Genomic DNA, 15,058 nt, shown 5'->3' with positions numbered 1-15,058 from the left:
TGGAGAGCCCACCCAGACACGAGGAGAACATCTAAACTTCACAACAAAATAAATACAGAGTTCATATCTTACTGGAGGTGTGAGATGTGTAGAAACTGATGATTGTAAAAGGAAGGTAACTGGATCAGCTGACCTGAGCTGTCACATGAGATCTGCTCAGCTTCCAGCTTCAGGCCTCATGTGAGTGTGGACATGGGGAAAACAGAGCTGCTGGTTGGGACACACCTCTCTGCCCACGGCCTGCTGGAGTCAGATCTCGGTGTGGAGTTATCGTCGTTCATTCACAGGGAATAAATGTTTATTGGCTGATTGAGCTGTGATGACAATCACAGGTGGGAAAGCTGGAAGCGTACGCGGGCCCGGAAAAGCTAAAGTGCTTAATGAGATGTCAGATTAGTTTCAATGAAACATCAGAAACATCGCATTAAACGAGCTGAAGTGTCATTAAAGGTTTCAGATAACTGCAGTGAGCTCACGCTTCACTCTCAGGAGGAAGCATGTCAGCGCACGAGGGACGATCAGAGACCCGCGCACGCCGCGGCGTGTTTGTGGGGACATTAGCAGCACATTTGAAATGTTTTCTTCTGTTATTTACCATCAATCAGGGTCAGAGACACCGAGGTGAAGCACTTCCTGCCTGTTTACACACGCACGACCACATCAGAAACAGAGTCAAACACGCCTTTGATGAGCGCACACACACAGGGATCAGCTCTGCATGAGTTTATTCAGATTTCAAAGCAGGAGGAAATGTTTTGAAGCAGCTGTGATCTGCTGTCGCAGCATGTAATTACACACACACGAGCCTGTGAGGGCGCAGTGTAACGCAGTGAGGCGTCTCTCCCCACATTATTCTTCCTTTCACTGATTTGAGTTGAAATGTGAGGAAACGTTGAGGCTTAGCGTGTCAGAGTGAAGCTGTGGAGATGATTTCAGGTAAAAGGTGGAGCGAGCAGGCCGACCTCACCTTTGGCTTCGAGGTCCACACACGTCCTGAACCCGAGTCAGCAGCTTACAGTGACAGCATGTCCTCCTGCCTGAACTACAAAACATCTGAGCTGACACTGATAACGCTGCTGCGTGTGAAGTGCTGAGAGCTGCACAGACACTTCCTGTTTGCCTTTCCAGCTGACGGAGCGCCGCGTTCCTTTCAGGAGCAACAAGAAGTCAGGAAATGAAAGATAAGCATGAAAACACACACACACACACACACACACACACAGTTCTGTGAGCCTGACACTGTGATGGACAGGTAAGCACACACAGGTGAGCAGCTGCTCTCCAGGTTAGGGCAGGTTTTAATGGTGACACAGGTCAGAGGTCAGACACAGGTACAGTTTCAACACTTTGACTGCAGGTGGGAGGAAACACAAGAACAGCAAACACAGATTCTGAAATTCACATCCAGATCGCTTCAACCACCATCGGCTGATTCTGATCGCTCACAGTAGCTTAGCATGAGTCAGAGTTAAACTAAACATCACTGACAGCCCCCCCAACTAGATGATCAGGAAGTGCAAAGGTGACACGAAGGTGGCGTATAACGATGTGGACGTTTTGGCGAGCTTGTGTGCATCACTCCTCCGTCTCCTCCTCCTCGCTGTAGTCGCTCAGAGGAAAGTCACGGCTCTCTGTGTTGTAGCTTTTCCTGTGCATCACACACTCCTGATCAATGATCGCCTGCAACACACACACACACACACACACACACACACACACACACACACACACACACACACACACACACACACACACACACGATGCAGGAGTGAATACCAATCAATCTCACTGCACTCGTCTCCACCCGCTCCACCCTGCCTGCACTCTCTTCTCCACCCCTGAGCTTTATTTACCATTTTCTCCTCTCGGACAGCAGGGTTACGCAACAGGAAGCAGAGCGGCGCGTACAGGATGTTGATGACCCCGATGAACACCATGAGACAGGGAAAGCCCACGGCCTGGACCAGAGCGCCACCTGTGGATGGCCCTGGAACAACAGGAGGAGATTTTAATATCATCATTGGCTTTTTCCTTTCTGCTGTGCGAATGTGAGTGTGGTACCTATGGCGAAGCCCATGCACAGCGCCACGTCAGCGATGGCGTAGACGCTGCCGTAGACGGAGGCGTGGCGGATATCAACCAGGTAGCCCATAATGGCCATCATGGAGGAGTCCACCATACCTGAAGCACCACAGGACAGGTGAGAGGGTGTCACTGATTTCATGGTTTCAGTAAAAACACTGCAGATGTGCAGACCCAACATGCCGTTACACATTTCACACGTCACCTATCGCGAATCCCAGACCGCCGTTTGGTCCAATCAGGCCGTAGATACTGGTGGCAAAGGGAACCTGAAACACACATCGAACATCGCAGTTACATCACGCTTAACGCGAGGTGTGCTTCCTGACATGAAGGCTCTTTTCATCATGCTGATTAGTTGGATGACAGGAAGTGAGGGTTCTGTTGGCTTTCCCAGAACATGAACATCAGTTTATATCCTGCTTAGATCAGGATCACAGGTGGTTCTCAGGCCTGTTCCAGGTGTACAGGTCAGAGCAGAGGTGATCATTCACACCTGTGATCCATTTAGAACCACTAATTATCCTAACAGGGAGGTCGTTGGGCTGTGGGAGGAAGCTGGTGGATTTGACCTCAGGACCTTCTTAAAGTGAGGTGATGGAGCTAACACTGCAGGGTGGGCTAGTTTGGGCAGCATCCTCGTCAGCACAGGTAACCTGGCTAATAAAGTAAAAGTGCGCTCAGGTGTGGATGGTAGAAACGGACTCGTCATCTATGAAAGCTCATGCTGCGTGCACGGTGGAAGACGAAGAGTTTACAGAGCACCCGATGGGAACATTCGAAGCTTTGAGGCTCTAATATGTAATCTGCTCTTCTCTGCATGCCAGCTTATTTTGGGAAACCAGGTTCCTGGGAGGCTCCCCGGGTTCAGACGGAGCGTCAGGAGGAGCGCCTGCTCCCACTGCTGCACAGATCCACATTAACCAATGATGGACGGATGGGTTACTGTTTGGTGTTTGGGTGGATGAAAGGATCGATGACTGACAGATGATGATGAATCATAGGAAGATGGATAAACAAAGAGATGATGTCGTACTCACACACAGCAGACTGATGCCAACGATAAACATCCCTAGCATGGAGCACAGCCACCTGGAGACACACAAACAGACATCAGCCTCTTACAGCTGCTGGTTTACCAGAAAGCTTCAGCGTCAGGTCTGAACTGGATCTGAAGAGTTAATCTGCTAATCTGCTGATTTAGCCGCTGGACAGATTCCCAGGAAACGTGGTGTGGACCGAGGGATCTGTCAGCAGGATCGGATCAATGTAAAGCTTAAAAACCGGAGAAGTAAGCTTAATCTCTGAGGTGCTGATCAGCTCCGATATGGTTTTCCTTTGCCTCATTAATCCCTGTGAAACACTTTGAAACGCTCCTCTGAACAGAGCCGGGATAACGTTTCTTATGATGAAAGTGTTTTATTGGTGCTGACACACGCTCTGCCAGGTCACCTCTCACTCAGAGTCTGAAGGTGTCTAAGCACCAGGTCTGATACTTCACCCTGTGCAGAGGTTTCACGTCTCTGCAGACCGAGGCTGACCCCTGACCCTGAGAAACCCTCTCTTGTGGTCAGATGCAGAAGTACTCACCGTCCCATCTTATTGGCCAGAACACCAAACAGGTTTGTTCCTATCAGGTAGGACACGCTGGCAGGGAGGAAGGCAATACCTGCAACACAGCACACACCTGTTAGGGTCAACGTATGAGGTGCAGTCACAAAGACCTCAGTTCTGCAACTGCTCCTCAAAGTCCTGGTAGCTCCTTTAATGTCTCCAACCAGCGAGTCCTCAACTGGATATCTGCTGAGTGGATGTGAGGGAAGTCACGGAGAGACCGAGCTGAGACAGACTGGTGCTGAGGGAAGATGGTGCTGGCTCTTCGGGCCAGCTCAGGCTGTTTCTCACGAATGACGTCAAAGTCTGCGCTGAACGTCTCACCCCGGGGGCGACTTCATGAGAACGACCTCAATGACCGCAGAACACCCTGAGGAGCACGCTCAGTGTGGCCTTCATGTTGGAAACTCCTGGGTCACCTTCAGAAAACCTCATTTTTGAGCTTCTGTGGTGAAGTCAGAGCAGAAACAGCCGGGCTGGACGTCCGGTTAGAAGCGTCTGCGCCCGGCCGACCCTCACAGTGACCCCAGCCGTGACCCACCATCAGAATCAACTGTGACGGCAGCAGCTCGGGGAAAAGCGTTACAGCGTCGGCACAAACAGACCCGAGCAGAAAAACGTACCCAGCTGCCATTTCGGGGAGCACATCGTCTGCATCATCCAGATGGGCAGAGTGGGCTCCAGGATGGCCACGCCCATGTTGGCGAAGCACAGAGACCCTGCAGACGCACAGAGATTTACACGAGTCACAACACGATCAGGACTTTTCACACCTGCTGCTGCTCCTTCATGCGCAGACGTGGAGCAGAAACAAATGTTAATGTGAACATTTGCTCGTACCTGCAGACGTTCAGTTTTTACTAAACAAACCTGGTGAAGTCGCCTCACCTGCACTGACGAGGATGTACGGATCCTTCAGCAGGGTGAGTAACGGCGTTCCCTCCACACTCTGAAACCATAAAACCATGAGCTGAAGCTGGACAACATGCAGAACCAACGAGAACCCAGAACAGCTGCGATTCAAACAGGCACAGAAGAACCGTCGGCTCTTTAAACAGATGTTTTTGATCCGTATAATAGCTTCAGATTAGCTCAGAAACCGGCCGACATGTTTTATTTTGAAAAATTTAAGTCACTGAAAATTTTAATCAGTGGAAAATTTCTTAATGTTTGTCAGATTTCATCACAAAGTTTTTGTTTCATTTGTTTCTGGGTTTGTTTGGGGGGTTTTTTCCCCCAGTTTTTGCCTTTTATTTGTTTCAGTTTTGAAATAAAAACGCGACACTGAAACCAGGAAAAAGTCAAACATGTTTATGTCTGATGTTCAGTCATCCAGATAAGGAAATCCCAAAACATTGATTCTGTTCATCTGGATGTAACGCTACATCCAGATGAACAGAATCAATGTTTTGGGATCAAATTTTTTTTTACTGTCCTTATAATTTCAGAACATCTAGATTAAAGTGCATGAAACATGTTGATCTAGAAGAGTTCAGTTTCCTCCTTTTACTTTTTCCCACTGGTTCCAGACGTTTTCCCCAATTTTCTCCACTTTTGGCTCAAACTTTGACAGTTTTTTAATGGTTCCCAGCTTACTCTGTGTCTGTGATTCCTTCTTCCTGATGGCGCTGTTAGGAGGAACACATCGTTACACTGACTCATCATCTGATAATGAAGCTCTGAATTATTTCAATCAATAATAAGATGTTAAAGTTTGATTATTTTAATGCTTCCAACGAAATGAGTCTCATATTTACATTTGACCTTCCCGATTGAACAATGGGACATTCGACACGATAAACAGATGAGAGGATTTCAAAGTGTACTCACCCCAGGAGAGATCTTTGAAGGCTGCAGGATGCACAACTGCAACGCTGCAACACACACACACAAAATCTGGAGTGATGCTGGCGACCTTGGTTGGTCTAAACAAAGCCGTGGTCACCGTGACGTCAGCCGGACATTTGTGAACTTTGAACTGCAGCTCATCATCCTGTTTACTTCAATTTGGTCTCGAAGGGGATCATATTTTATGAAAAGGGCACCACGCTGTGCTTAATGTGTTTGATTTAATGTGCTGAAAAAGCTGCAGGTTCCTCTAACGGCCACACGAGGGCGGCTCCGGTAAATCAGGATGACGATGGCATTAAAACAACAAAAAAAAGCTAAACGTGCTAAACAGGGGCTCCACCCATCATTATCATCCTGCATTAGGACCAGCCTCGTCTCCAGGTTTACCTCCATCGAACACAGCCAGGAAGGCCAGGATCAGGAAGGGGGCGCTCTTCCCCACAAAGTCATACATCACGCTGCCGAAAGGCGCTCCGACTGAAACACAACACACAAACTATATGAAGAGCTAAAACAACAGCATCATGTAAACCTGACAAATCAACATTCAGTGAACATCCAGTTCATTTGTGCAGCAGTGACACTCGGCTGTGGACCAATCAGCTGTGCCCAGACCCTTTGGGGAAGCAGTTAGTTTATGGCGTGAACGTGATGCAACCTGGATCAGACACAGGTACCAGGTGTATGCTGCAAGTCTGAGCTAAGCTGCTTCCTGTAGCCAGGTGTGCTTCATATTCTGGGAGAGTGGACAAACAGCGAGCTGTGAAACTAAACTCTCCAGGTGGGCGACTCGTTCATACACCACTTCTGTCGCCGCGGCCAATCGGCAGACTGAACGTTCTCGCGTGGTTTGTAGCGACACTTTTTTTGAGTTTGTGACTCACTCAGGACTCCCATAGCCAGTCCTCCCAGTGCCACGCCCATCGCGATGCCTCTCTCCTCATCATCCGTGTACACGCTGGCCAGCATGCCCAGACCTGCATGACACGAAGACATGATGTCATCATCCAGCACCTGAACACGAACGCATCTGTTCACACCTTTAGATCAGGGAGAACTCTCCGGCGCCAAGGCCACATTTAACAGTTTAGTCACATGACCGCAAGAGGTTGCTTCACTTAACATATGAGTGAGAGTACAGGTGAGACTACAGGTGTATGTACAGGTGCTGTTAAACACTGTCTGCTGCTTCAGGTGTTCTGTGCCGACCTGCCACTGAGGAGAAGGACGAGCCGATCCCCTGCAGAGAGCGAGCGACGAACAGCAGAGCGTACGTCCCTGAGAAGGCAAACACTGACAGAGACACACAGGATCACACACTTCAGAGAAAACACACCTGTGTGTGTGTGTGTGTGTGTGTGTGTGTGTGTGTGTGTGTGTGTGTGTGTGTTTGTAACATCTTACTGATGGTTGACACAAACATGATGATGAAACCAGCAAACATGGGGATGTGATACCCGATCCTGCAGACAGAAAAACATTCTTCAGTTTCAGAACAAGAAGGTTCAGCCTGTCTGCATGTTCTCTTTCAATACTACTATTACTGCTAACATTACTATTACTGCTAATTATAATATTACCTGTTAGTCAGTGGACCAACGAAGGGGTTGACGAGCAGCTGGATGATAGCTTTAGAAGCAAACAACAAACCAACTCGAACATTTTCTTCTTCCAGAAACAAACTGTCCTGAAGACAGGAAGAGCCCTAAGGAAAGGAAATGTGTGAAACAAGCCAAAACAAGGAAGCGAAATAAGGTTTAGAGAGAAGTGAGGAAATGGGCAGAGAGAGCAAGGAGGAGGAGGAGGAGACAAAAGAAAGGAATTGAGAAAACAAAATAAGGAAAGAGAAAGGAAACAGAGGGGAACAGTAGGAACCAGAGCTGATAGATTATTGATCATGAAGTGATGGGCTGGTCAGGTATCGGTGGTCTCCACCTACTTCGGTCTCGTTGCCCTGCACATCCGCGGTCACTGAGGTCCGGTCCGCCGGTTTGGTGCCGGCGCTCACGTCAGTCAGGCTGAAGGTCGAGTTATCAAACAGGGACACCAGAGCCGATAGGGTCGGCCCTGTAACCTGGACCGGTGCACCGGTACTGGGCCGAGGCAGGTGGAGGCGCTGGGAGGTCCGTCTGGAGGTCTGGAGGCTGAAGGCGGAGGAGGGGGGCCGTGAGGGTGCAGTGCCCAGACGTGATGCATCGAGGCCGCGCAGAGGGAGCAGGGAGGGCTGGGCGGTCTGTGGCTCTGGACTCGGATGCTCGATGGCGTAGAGGAATGTTGGGATGATCGGTACTACAGGACGGAGACAGATCATTCAGAGCAGGCAGTAACCGTAATCAGTAACAACAACAACATGTGGTCCTCCATCTGAGACAGCTCCTACTGGATGTTTAATTATTTAAAGCTGTGCAGACAAAACATGAGGATGAAAGAGCACCGAAGAAGAAGAAGATTCAATCTGAGCGGAGAAAAAAGGAGAGCAGATACAAGCCCACTGTAAAGGTCCAGGTCAGGAGGTGGTGTGTGTGTGTGTGTGTGTGTGTGTGTGTGTGTGTGTGTGTGTGTGTGTGTGTGTGTGTGTGTGTGTGTGTGTGTGTGTGTGTGTGTGTGTGTGTGTGTGTCCTCTGCAGAGTCTAACAGCTAACGACGGCGTCGACCTCGAGGTTTCCGGCTGCGTCACAGATCGGCTCAGACGCTGCACGGCCAAAAGTATGTGGACAGATTATTATTCAGGCTGCAGCTCCATCCTTTGAGTTCTTCTTTCAGGGATTTTAGGAGTGTTACTGTCCTCTCTTATTCTCTTAGCTGCACACCTTCCCTGAAAATCCTCAGTGTGACGGTAATCAGTCACACCTGTCCACCTGCATAAACCGATCTGTTTTTACTTTCTCTTCAGTGTTGAATGAGTCCAGCTGTGACAGAGTGGCTGAGAGGACCATTTGTCCATATTCGTAGTTAACATTCTTGTTTTGATTGAACCATATTTCACATGTCGTCTGCAACAGGCAAACATCTACTATCCCGGGTTTATGTTTTGCACTTTTACAGATTATATAACATCTTGGTTTAAATCAATCCCTACAAGTTTGTTAAGTTAACATGTTCTTTATTTCAACTGTTAATTTGTATTGTTTAGACTTACCTTACCTACATGTCTTCCAGAAACAAAAGGAGGAAATGTAGTTTTACTTCCTGCTTTATAGCTTCTGGGTTCATCTGAGGTCACAGGAAGAGACCAAGTGCAGAAGGGGAAGAACTCTTAGAATTTAATCAAGTTGATTTTAGAGGGTTTATGGAGGAATAGATTTATTGAATATGTATTGATTCCACCACAGAGTTTATGTTGCGAGTAAAGAGGAGTAGCAGACGTTTGAGTATGATCATGTTCATCTTACCTACTGAGTGAAATAGTCCAGAGGAGAAAGTGTTTGGTTAAGTGGACGATTTAAGCAGAAGAACTCGGGTGTTTGAGGAGAGAGGTTCAGGTCAGTGTAGCTGTGTGCAGTCTGACCTTAATTTCTGCTGATTCAGATTCAGTTATGTTTATTTGAACTGAGTTAATTAAAGAGTTGAGTTTCTTTTTTATTTCTTTGTAAATATTGTTTGGGTCACAAAATGGTGAATAAATCACTCGCTATGCTGGACAGCATCAGTCTCCTGCACTTCTTTGGCCGCTTAAGTCAAGTCCTACCACACCAGCGATCGATGCACACAAATCTGTGACTAAACTGCAGGAACAATGACATCTGAAGACAGTTTTTATGAAGATAGTTCAGCGAAATGTAAACAAAGACAGGCTAAACACAGGGCTGGAGTTCGAGCTATAAGAGTCCCCGTGGTGTGGTATAAAGAGATTTTTCACAATCTGGTATTTGGTCTTTGTGATGCGTCGTTTCGTGGAGTGTGCGCCGGTTACTCACCGACCACAGTGAGCAGCATATTGTCGAGCAGCAGAGCGACACAAACCACCACCAGGACGAGTCTGGGTGAGCCTCGACTCTGATGGAGCAACGCCATGTCTGCAAAGACACACGCCGGTCATCCGTCAGTCTCCTCAAGATCAACCAAAACCACCGTTCATAAAACATGTAGCTCCACCAAATTAAGACAAACATGCACCCGAGTCAAACTCCACAGTAAGAAAAAGCAAACATGACTCAAACCAACTCATTTAAATATTTGTGAAAAGCTTTATTTACAGACAATAACTGTGCGTTTAGTCGAGTATTGTCCAGAGTCCGGAGAACAGCTGTTTTTCTCAGTCGTTATGCAAACACGTGTTTCTGCAGCGAGACCTGAAGGACCTGAAGCAATAAGAGCAGCTGCACAGAGACTGGGAGCTGCTTCATATCACATTTAATCTTTAATAAAACAGCAGAACATGCTGTTATTATCAGCCTGAGCCTGCAGACCACAGACGTGGAGGTTTGTCTGCACTGTCGGGATCTGTGCAGCTTGAACATCAACAGCCTGTCAGTCCTCTCCATTTAACTAATCTAATGTGCCAATTATATGAAGGTACCTACTAAAACATGAGGCAGCTCCATAGTGCTTTACTCATTATCCTAATAAGCAGAAGCTCCCAGGTTTGATCCCGGGACACAAATCCCTCTGGGGCTACAACAGGAAGTTCATCTGCCAAGTCACACATGAAGCGCCTGTTGTGGTGACGAGATGAAAGAAACTTTTATCTACTAACAAGTGTACTCATTCCTCTGTGAGCAGTACAGTCCTTAATGAGAGTCTTTTAAAATACGCTGCACATAAAACACAGCTTGACACCAAAGTATAGCATCTTCAACAAGCTGTCAGACCTTTACACCAACAGGACCAAAACCCACAGAGCAAGCAAAGCAGGGACTCCAGCAACACTTAAGATGAACAACTTTAACAATTGACCAACGCGTTTCGGCTCGTGGCCTTCATCAGGGTCATAGCACAACATTGTAAAAAAAAATGCTTAAATACAAGACAGGAAACAGAAAAAGATTCAGAATAACCAATCAAAACGTCATAGACCAGCTGACATATAACAGGTAGGTACTGGTTAATTGGTTAAGTCACCCAAGTAAATACTGGACTAGATCATTAATGATGAGGATGGGGGGGGGGGGGGGGGGGGGGAGACATAACCCCCACCTATCTCAAAATAACACATGCGTGAAATACACAAGAAGAACACTGTGAATATACAAAACAAAATGGACAAAGGGCAGAGTTTGATAATAAAAGGAGGTTGGTCCAGCAGAGGAATTAAAAACAAGAGGACATCATCACATGGGAACACATTAGTTAAAAGGTCCTAATTTATGTCTCTAAAATGTAAAATCTCTAAAATGTAGACTTAAGATAAGATGTCTAGAATGCTACTCCTTCTTTGGCTGAAAAAATAAATAAAATTAATTAAATAAACATTACTCATGCGAGAATAATTTAACTGATAAAATTAGAATAAAAACAAAAAATAAATCCTCTCCATGCACCTTGGAAGTAGGAGAAGTTGTGCCAGAAATGTTTGCTGTGATTTAACCCACAGAGCAAGAACAGCATTCTGGTGCCCTGATTATCAAGCACGAGCACCTCTATCAAAGCTACAGCTGAACACAGGTAGGAGCAGCAAAAGGTCAACTTGATGACACAAGAAACACACAGTATCCACATGTGCCTGTCAGAGAGTCTAGGCTTCAACAAGAGGACGCTCCCAAACACAACATGTGTTCCCTGAACTGAGACACGCAGCAAGTCAACACCCGAGTAAAGACTAACGAGTAATCCACGTAGAGACCAACCCCGAGTAACTCCCAATGACCCCAGTAACCTCCAACACCCACCAGTAACTCCCAACAATCCCCAATAACCTCCAATAACCTCCAGTAACCTCCAGTAACTCCCAATACAAGTCAGGGGTTTAAATGTGAGACTAAAGTCTAAATCAAGTCTCAAGTAAAGATTCTAAATTATTCAAACAAATAACAACAAACACAAAATCATCAAACATGTATTTGCAGCAGATTTATCCGAGTTATTAAAAAGATCCTTTCAGATGATTTCTTCACGGCGTCCGTAGAAGACAAACTTTTCAGCACGTCATAGTGTTAGCATCGTGCTGCTGATTGTTTCAGAGGCCGTTTCCTGCCTCAGTAACACACACACACACACACACACACACGCACACAGACACACACACACACACACACACACACACAGACACACACACACACACACACACACACAGACACACACACACACACACACAGACACACACACACACACGCACACACACACACACACACAGACACAGACACACACACAGACACACACACACACACACAGACACAGACACACACACAGACACACACACACAGACACACACACACAGACACACACACAGACACACACACACACACACAGACACAGACACACACACAGACACACACACACACACACACACACACACAGACACAGACACACACACAGACACACACACACAGACACACACACAGACACACACACACAGACACACACACACAGACACACACACACACACACAGACACAGACACACACACAGACACACACACACACACACACACACACACAGACACAGACACACACACAGACACACACACACAGACACACACACACACACACACACAGACACACAGACACACACACAGACACACACACACACACACACACACACACACACACAGACACACACACACACACACACACACACACACACACACACACACACAGACACACACACACACACGCACACACACACACAGACACACACACACACACACACACACACACACACACAGACACACACACACACACACGCACACACACACACACACACAGACACACACACACACACGCACACACACACACACACACAGACACACACACACACACACACACACACACACACACAGACACACACACACACACACACACACACACACACACACACAGACACACAGACACACACACACACACACACACACACACACACACACAGACACACACACACACACACACACACACACAGACACACACACAGACACACACACGCCTCGCTCTCTCCTGTTTGATGGAAACTGATCTGAAATGTAATTTTGCCTCTGAATCGTTTGTTTAATGCAGAGAGACCGGCTGAACACACTGATGCATCTACTGATGTTTTGTTTTATATAAGAGTCCAATCAAGAAGCCAAAATTAGAATAACCAGATCCTGATAATCAGTCAACAGATCTCCAGACACTGTTCATCCTGTATTTTTATTTTATTTAAAAAATCTTTGTATTTCATAATATAAACTGAGAATATAAATAAAAATGAAAATACACAACAATAACATCAAACAAACCTTAAAGTAACGTTTAATTTAAACAAAAATTAAATTAGACAAAAATATCTCATTTATGTCCAATAAATAGATGAATTACAGATAAAAAATATTTTTAAAAAACAGTCATGAAAGCCAATTTTAGTATTAAGTAAAATAAATTCAATTCTGTGAAATTTTAATGAATAATAAAAATACTCTAAATAAATGAAACCAAGAAAAATTAAAATAAAAAGTTAAATAAAGACAAAGAGAATAAGAAAAATACGAGATATTAAATCTAGAAAAACTGGAGGTGACTTTAAAACTAAACATAAGGATAAATGAAAATTGTTAATGCTGTACTATTTATAATTGTTTTAATCTACCCACCCCAAATGTAAACAAATCAATAAAAATAAATAAATATTAAAGGATAAGACAATAACAGCTCCAATGAAACAAAGCATTAAAATAATGTGATAAAACCTCTAATCTATAAAAGAGTCAAACTTGAATGAAAGCACCAATAAACGGACGTGCGGGTCCTACCTGCTGCTGGACGCTGGTTTTCTCTTCAGCTGCTGATGGATCAGATATAAACCCAACCTGAGGGGAGGAGAGATCAGAGGACAAGAGGAGAGAGGAGGTAAGGAGAGGAGGGAGGGTGGAAGAGGAGTACGTGAGGAGGTGAATGTTTCCTCCCTTTTTGTTCTGACAATGACAAAAACAGACAACATGGAGACACACACACATATTTACACACAGGCAACTGACACACCTGCAGACCTCTGTACGTTTGTTTCCCTATGTTTCTGGGGACCTGTGTACATTTGAGCCTTTATGAGGACATCAGCTCTAACGTTTCGCCCTTAGAGGCTTGGGGTTAGTTTTAGGGTTTCAAGTTCAAATCGGGGTCAGAGTTAGACATTTTTAATCATGATGGATAAAAGGTCTGGTGCTGGATTATGTCATTGAGGGTCCTCATAAAGACAGAAACACAGACCTGAGTGAGTGTAATTATGAGCATCTGCTGTCCTTTTATTGAAGCCCTGGAACAACCTGCAGGCTGCAGAGCTTATCGTACACACACATCTCCATCCACACACACCCCTGTGTTTACACTGCTGCATGAAATGCTTCATAGAACGCTCTCCACCCGTGAGCACAAACACGACTTATTATTCACCCAAACAGATGAAAGGATGTAGATATGAGCGTGTGCACGAGTCACATCGTCAAGGCTGCTGCTGTTTCCACGTCACTGACGATCATTTTCCAAATCACCCATCGCTGGGTACAGACGTCCGGTCCCTCCTTTCAGGCAGCTGCGAGTTTTAGATGCAGGGCTGGAGATAATGAAAGGGCAGCTACGGGGCATGGGGGGGCATCAGGCATGCTGGGGGGGGGGAGGCCGTAAACCTAAGAGTTCCCGTGTTTTTCATTTACATTCCATATAAATTCATGCTAATGACTCAAAACTGATTATTACTGGATGAACTCTCTCAGAGGCACCAGGCAGGAAACCTTGGCGCTCTGCAGAGCCTGTCTCCTGGCTGGATGGACGGTGCTTGTGTAACAGCTGAAGCAGCTGAAGCTTTTTTCAGTGTTTTATTTATTCCGGAGTAAATCTGTTTGGCTGAGATCAAAGTTATTAGATTAGATTGAACTTTATTGATCCATCGGGTGGGTTCCTCCAGGGTTTTCACACAGCTGAATAAACATCAGACAGGAAACTGATAAAACAGAAGTGTGAGACGGTCGAGAGTTTACTCCAGTGTCCTGTTATATTTTAGATAGCAAGGAGCAGACGGCTGGGTTTATTAAACTCCACCTGAGACAGCGGTGACGCTAATCAGAAGGCTGGACCGTCCCATTTCACAGCCTCGCACTTCCGGCCTTCTCGGTCTACGTGGGCCGAGTCCTTCAAAGACCGTGAAGGCCAGGTCCTCTGAAGGATGCGGCCTACGTTTTGGGACACAGCTCATGTGAGAGCCAGATGGCCCATGGAAGTTAGAATGAAATAGACTTTATGCAAATGTTGATTATATTAAATAACACAAAGATGTCACGTGCTGAAACAAGAACACGTGCTCGTTATGAAGTTGGTATTAGCAACACTGTTAGCGAGACTCAGCCGTTGCTTTCAGGCCGACTGTGCGTAGCTCAGTGAGGCTCGTTC

At 46.1% G+C, this 15,058-nt stretch overlaps 1 protein-coding gene across 1 annotated transcript; it reads right to left on the bottom strand.

Moving 5' to 3' along the window:
• Positions 1-1,191: 1,191 nt before the first annotated feature.
• Positions 1,192-13,523, bottom strand: slc18a1 (solute carrier family 18 member A1). The gene is made up of 17 exons (XM_085426607.1): positions 13,429-13,523; positions 9,465-9,563; positions 7,487-7,836; positions 7,128-7,252; positions 6,952-7,010; positions 6,757-6,840; positions 6,432-6,524; positions 5,935-6,024; positions 5,527-5,570; positions 4,585-4,645; positions 4,320-4,415; positions 3,673-3,751; positions 3,123-3,174; positions 2,288-2,351; positions 2,062-2,181; positions 1,854-1,987; positions 1,192-1,680 (listed from the first exon to the last, which is right to left on the bottom strand). Exons 2-17 carry the CDS (start codon positions 9,559-9,561, stop codon positions 1,576-1,578), a joined length of 1,653 nt encoding a protein of 550 aa, XP_085282733.1. The 5' UTR covers positions 9,562-9,563; positions 13,429-13,523; the 3' UTR covers positions 1,192-1,575.
• Between the last annotated feature and the right edge of the window lie 1,535 nt (positions 13,524-15,058).

Source organism: Rhamphochromis longiceps, linkage group LG12 (genome assembly GCF_057381845.1).
Source record: "Rhamphochromis longiceps isolate RC_006_pf linkage group LG12, R_longiceps_female_GT1.1, whole genome shotgun sequence".
Taxonomy (NCBI): Eukaryota; Metazoa; Chordata; class Actinopteri; order Cichliformes; family Cichlidae; genus Rhamphochromis; species Rhamphochromis longiceps.
The sequence above is the reverse complement of the archived record's forward strand: the minus strand, read 5'-3'. Positions and strand labels throughout refer to the sequence as shown.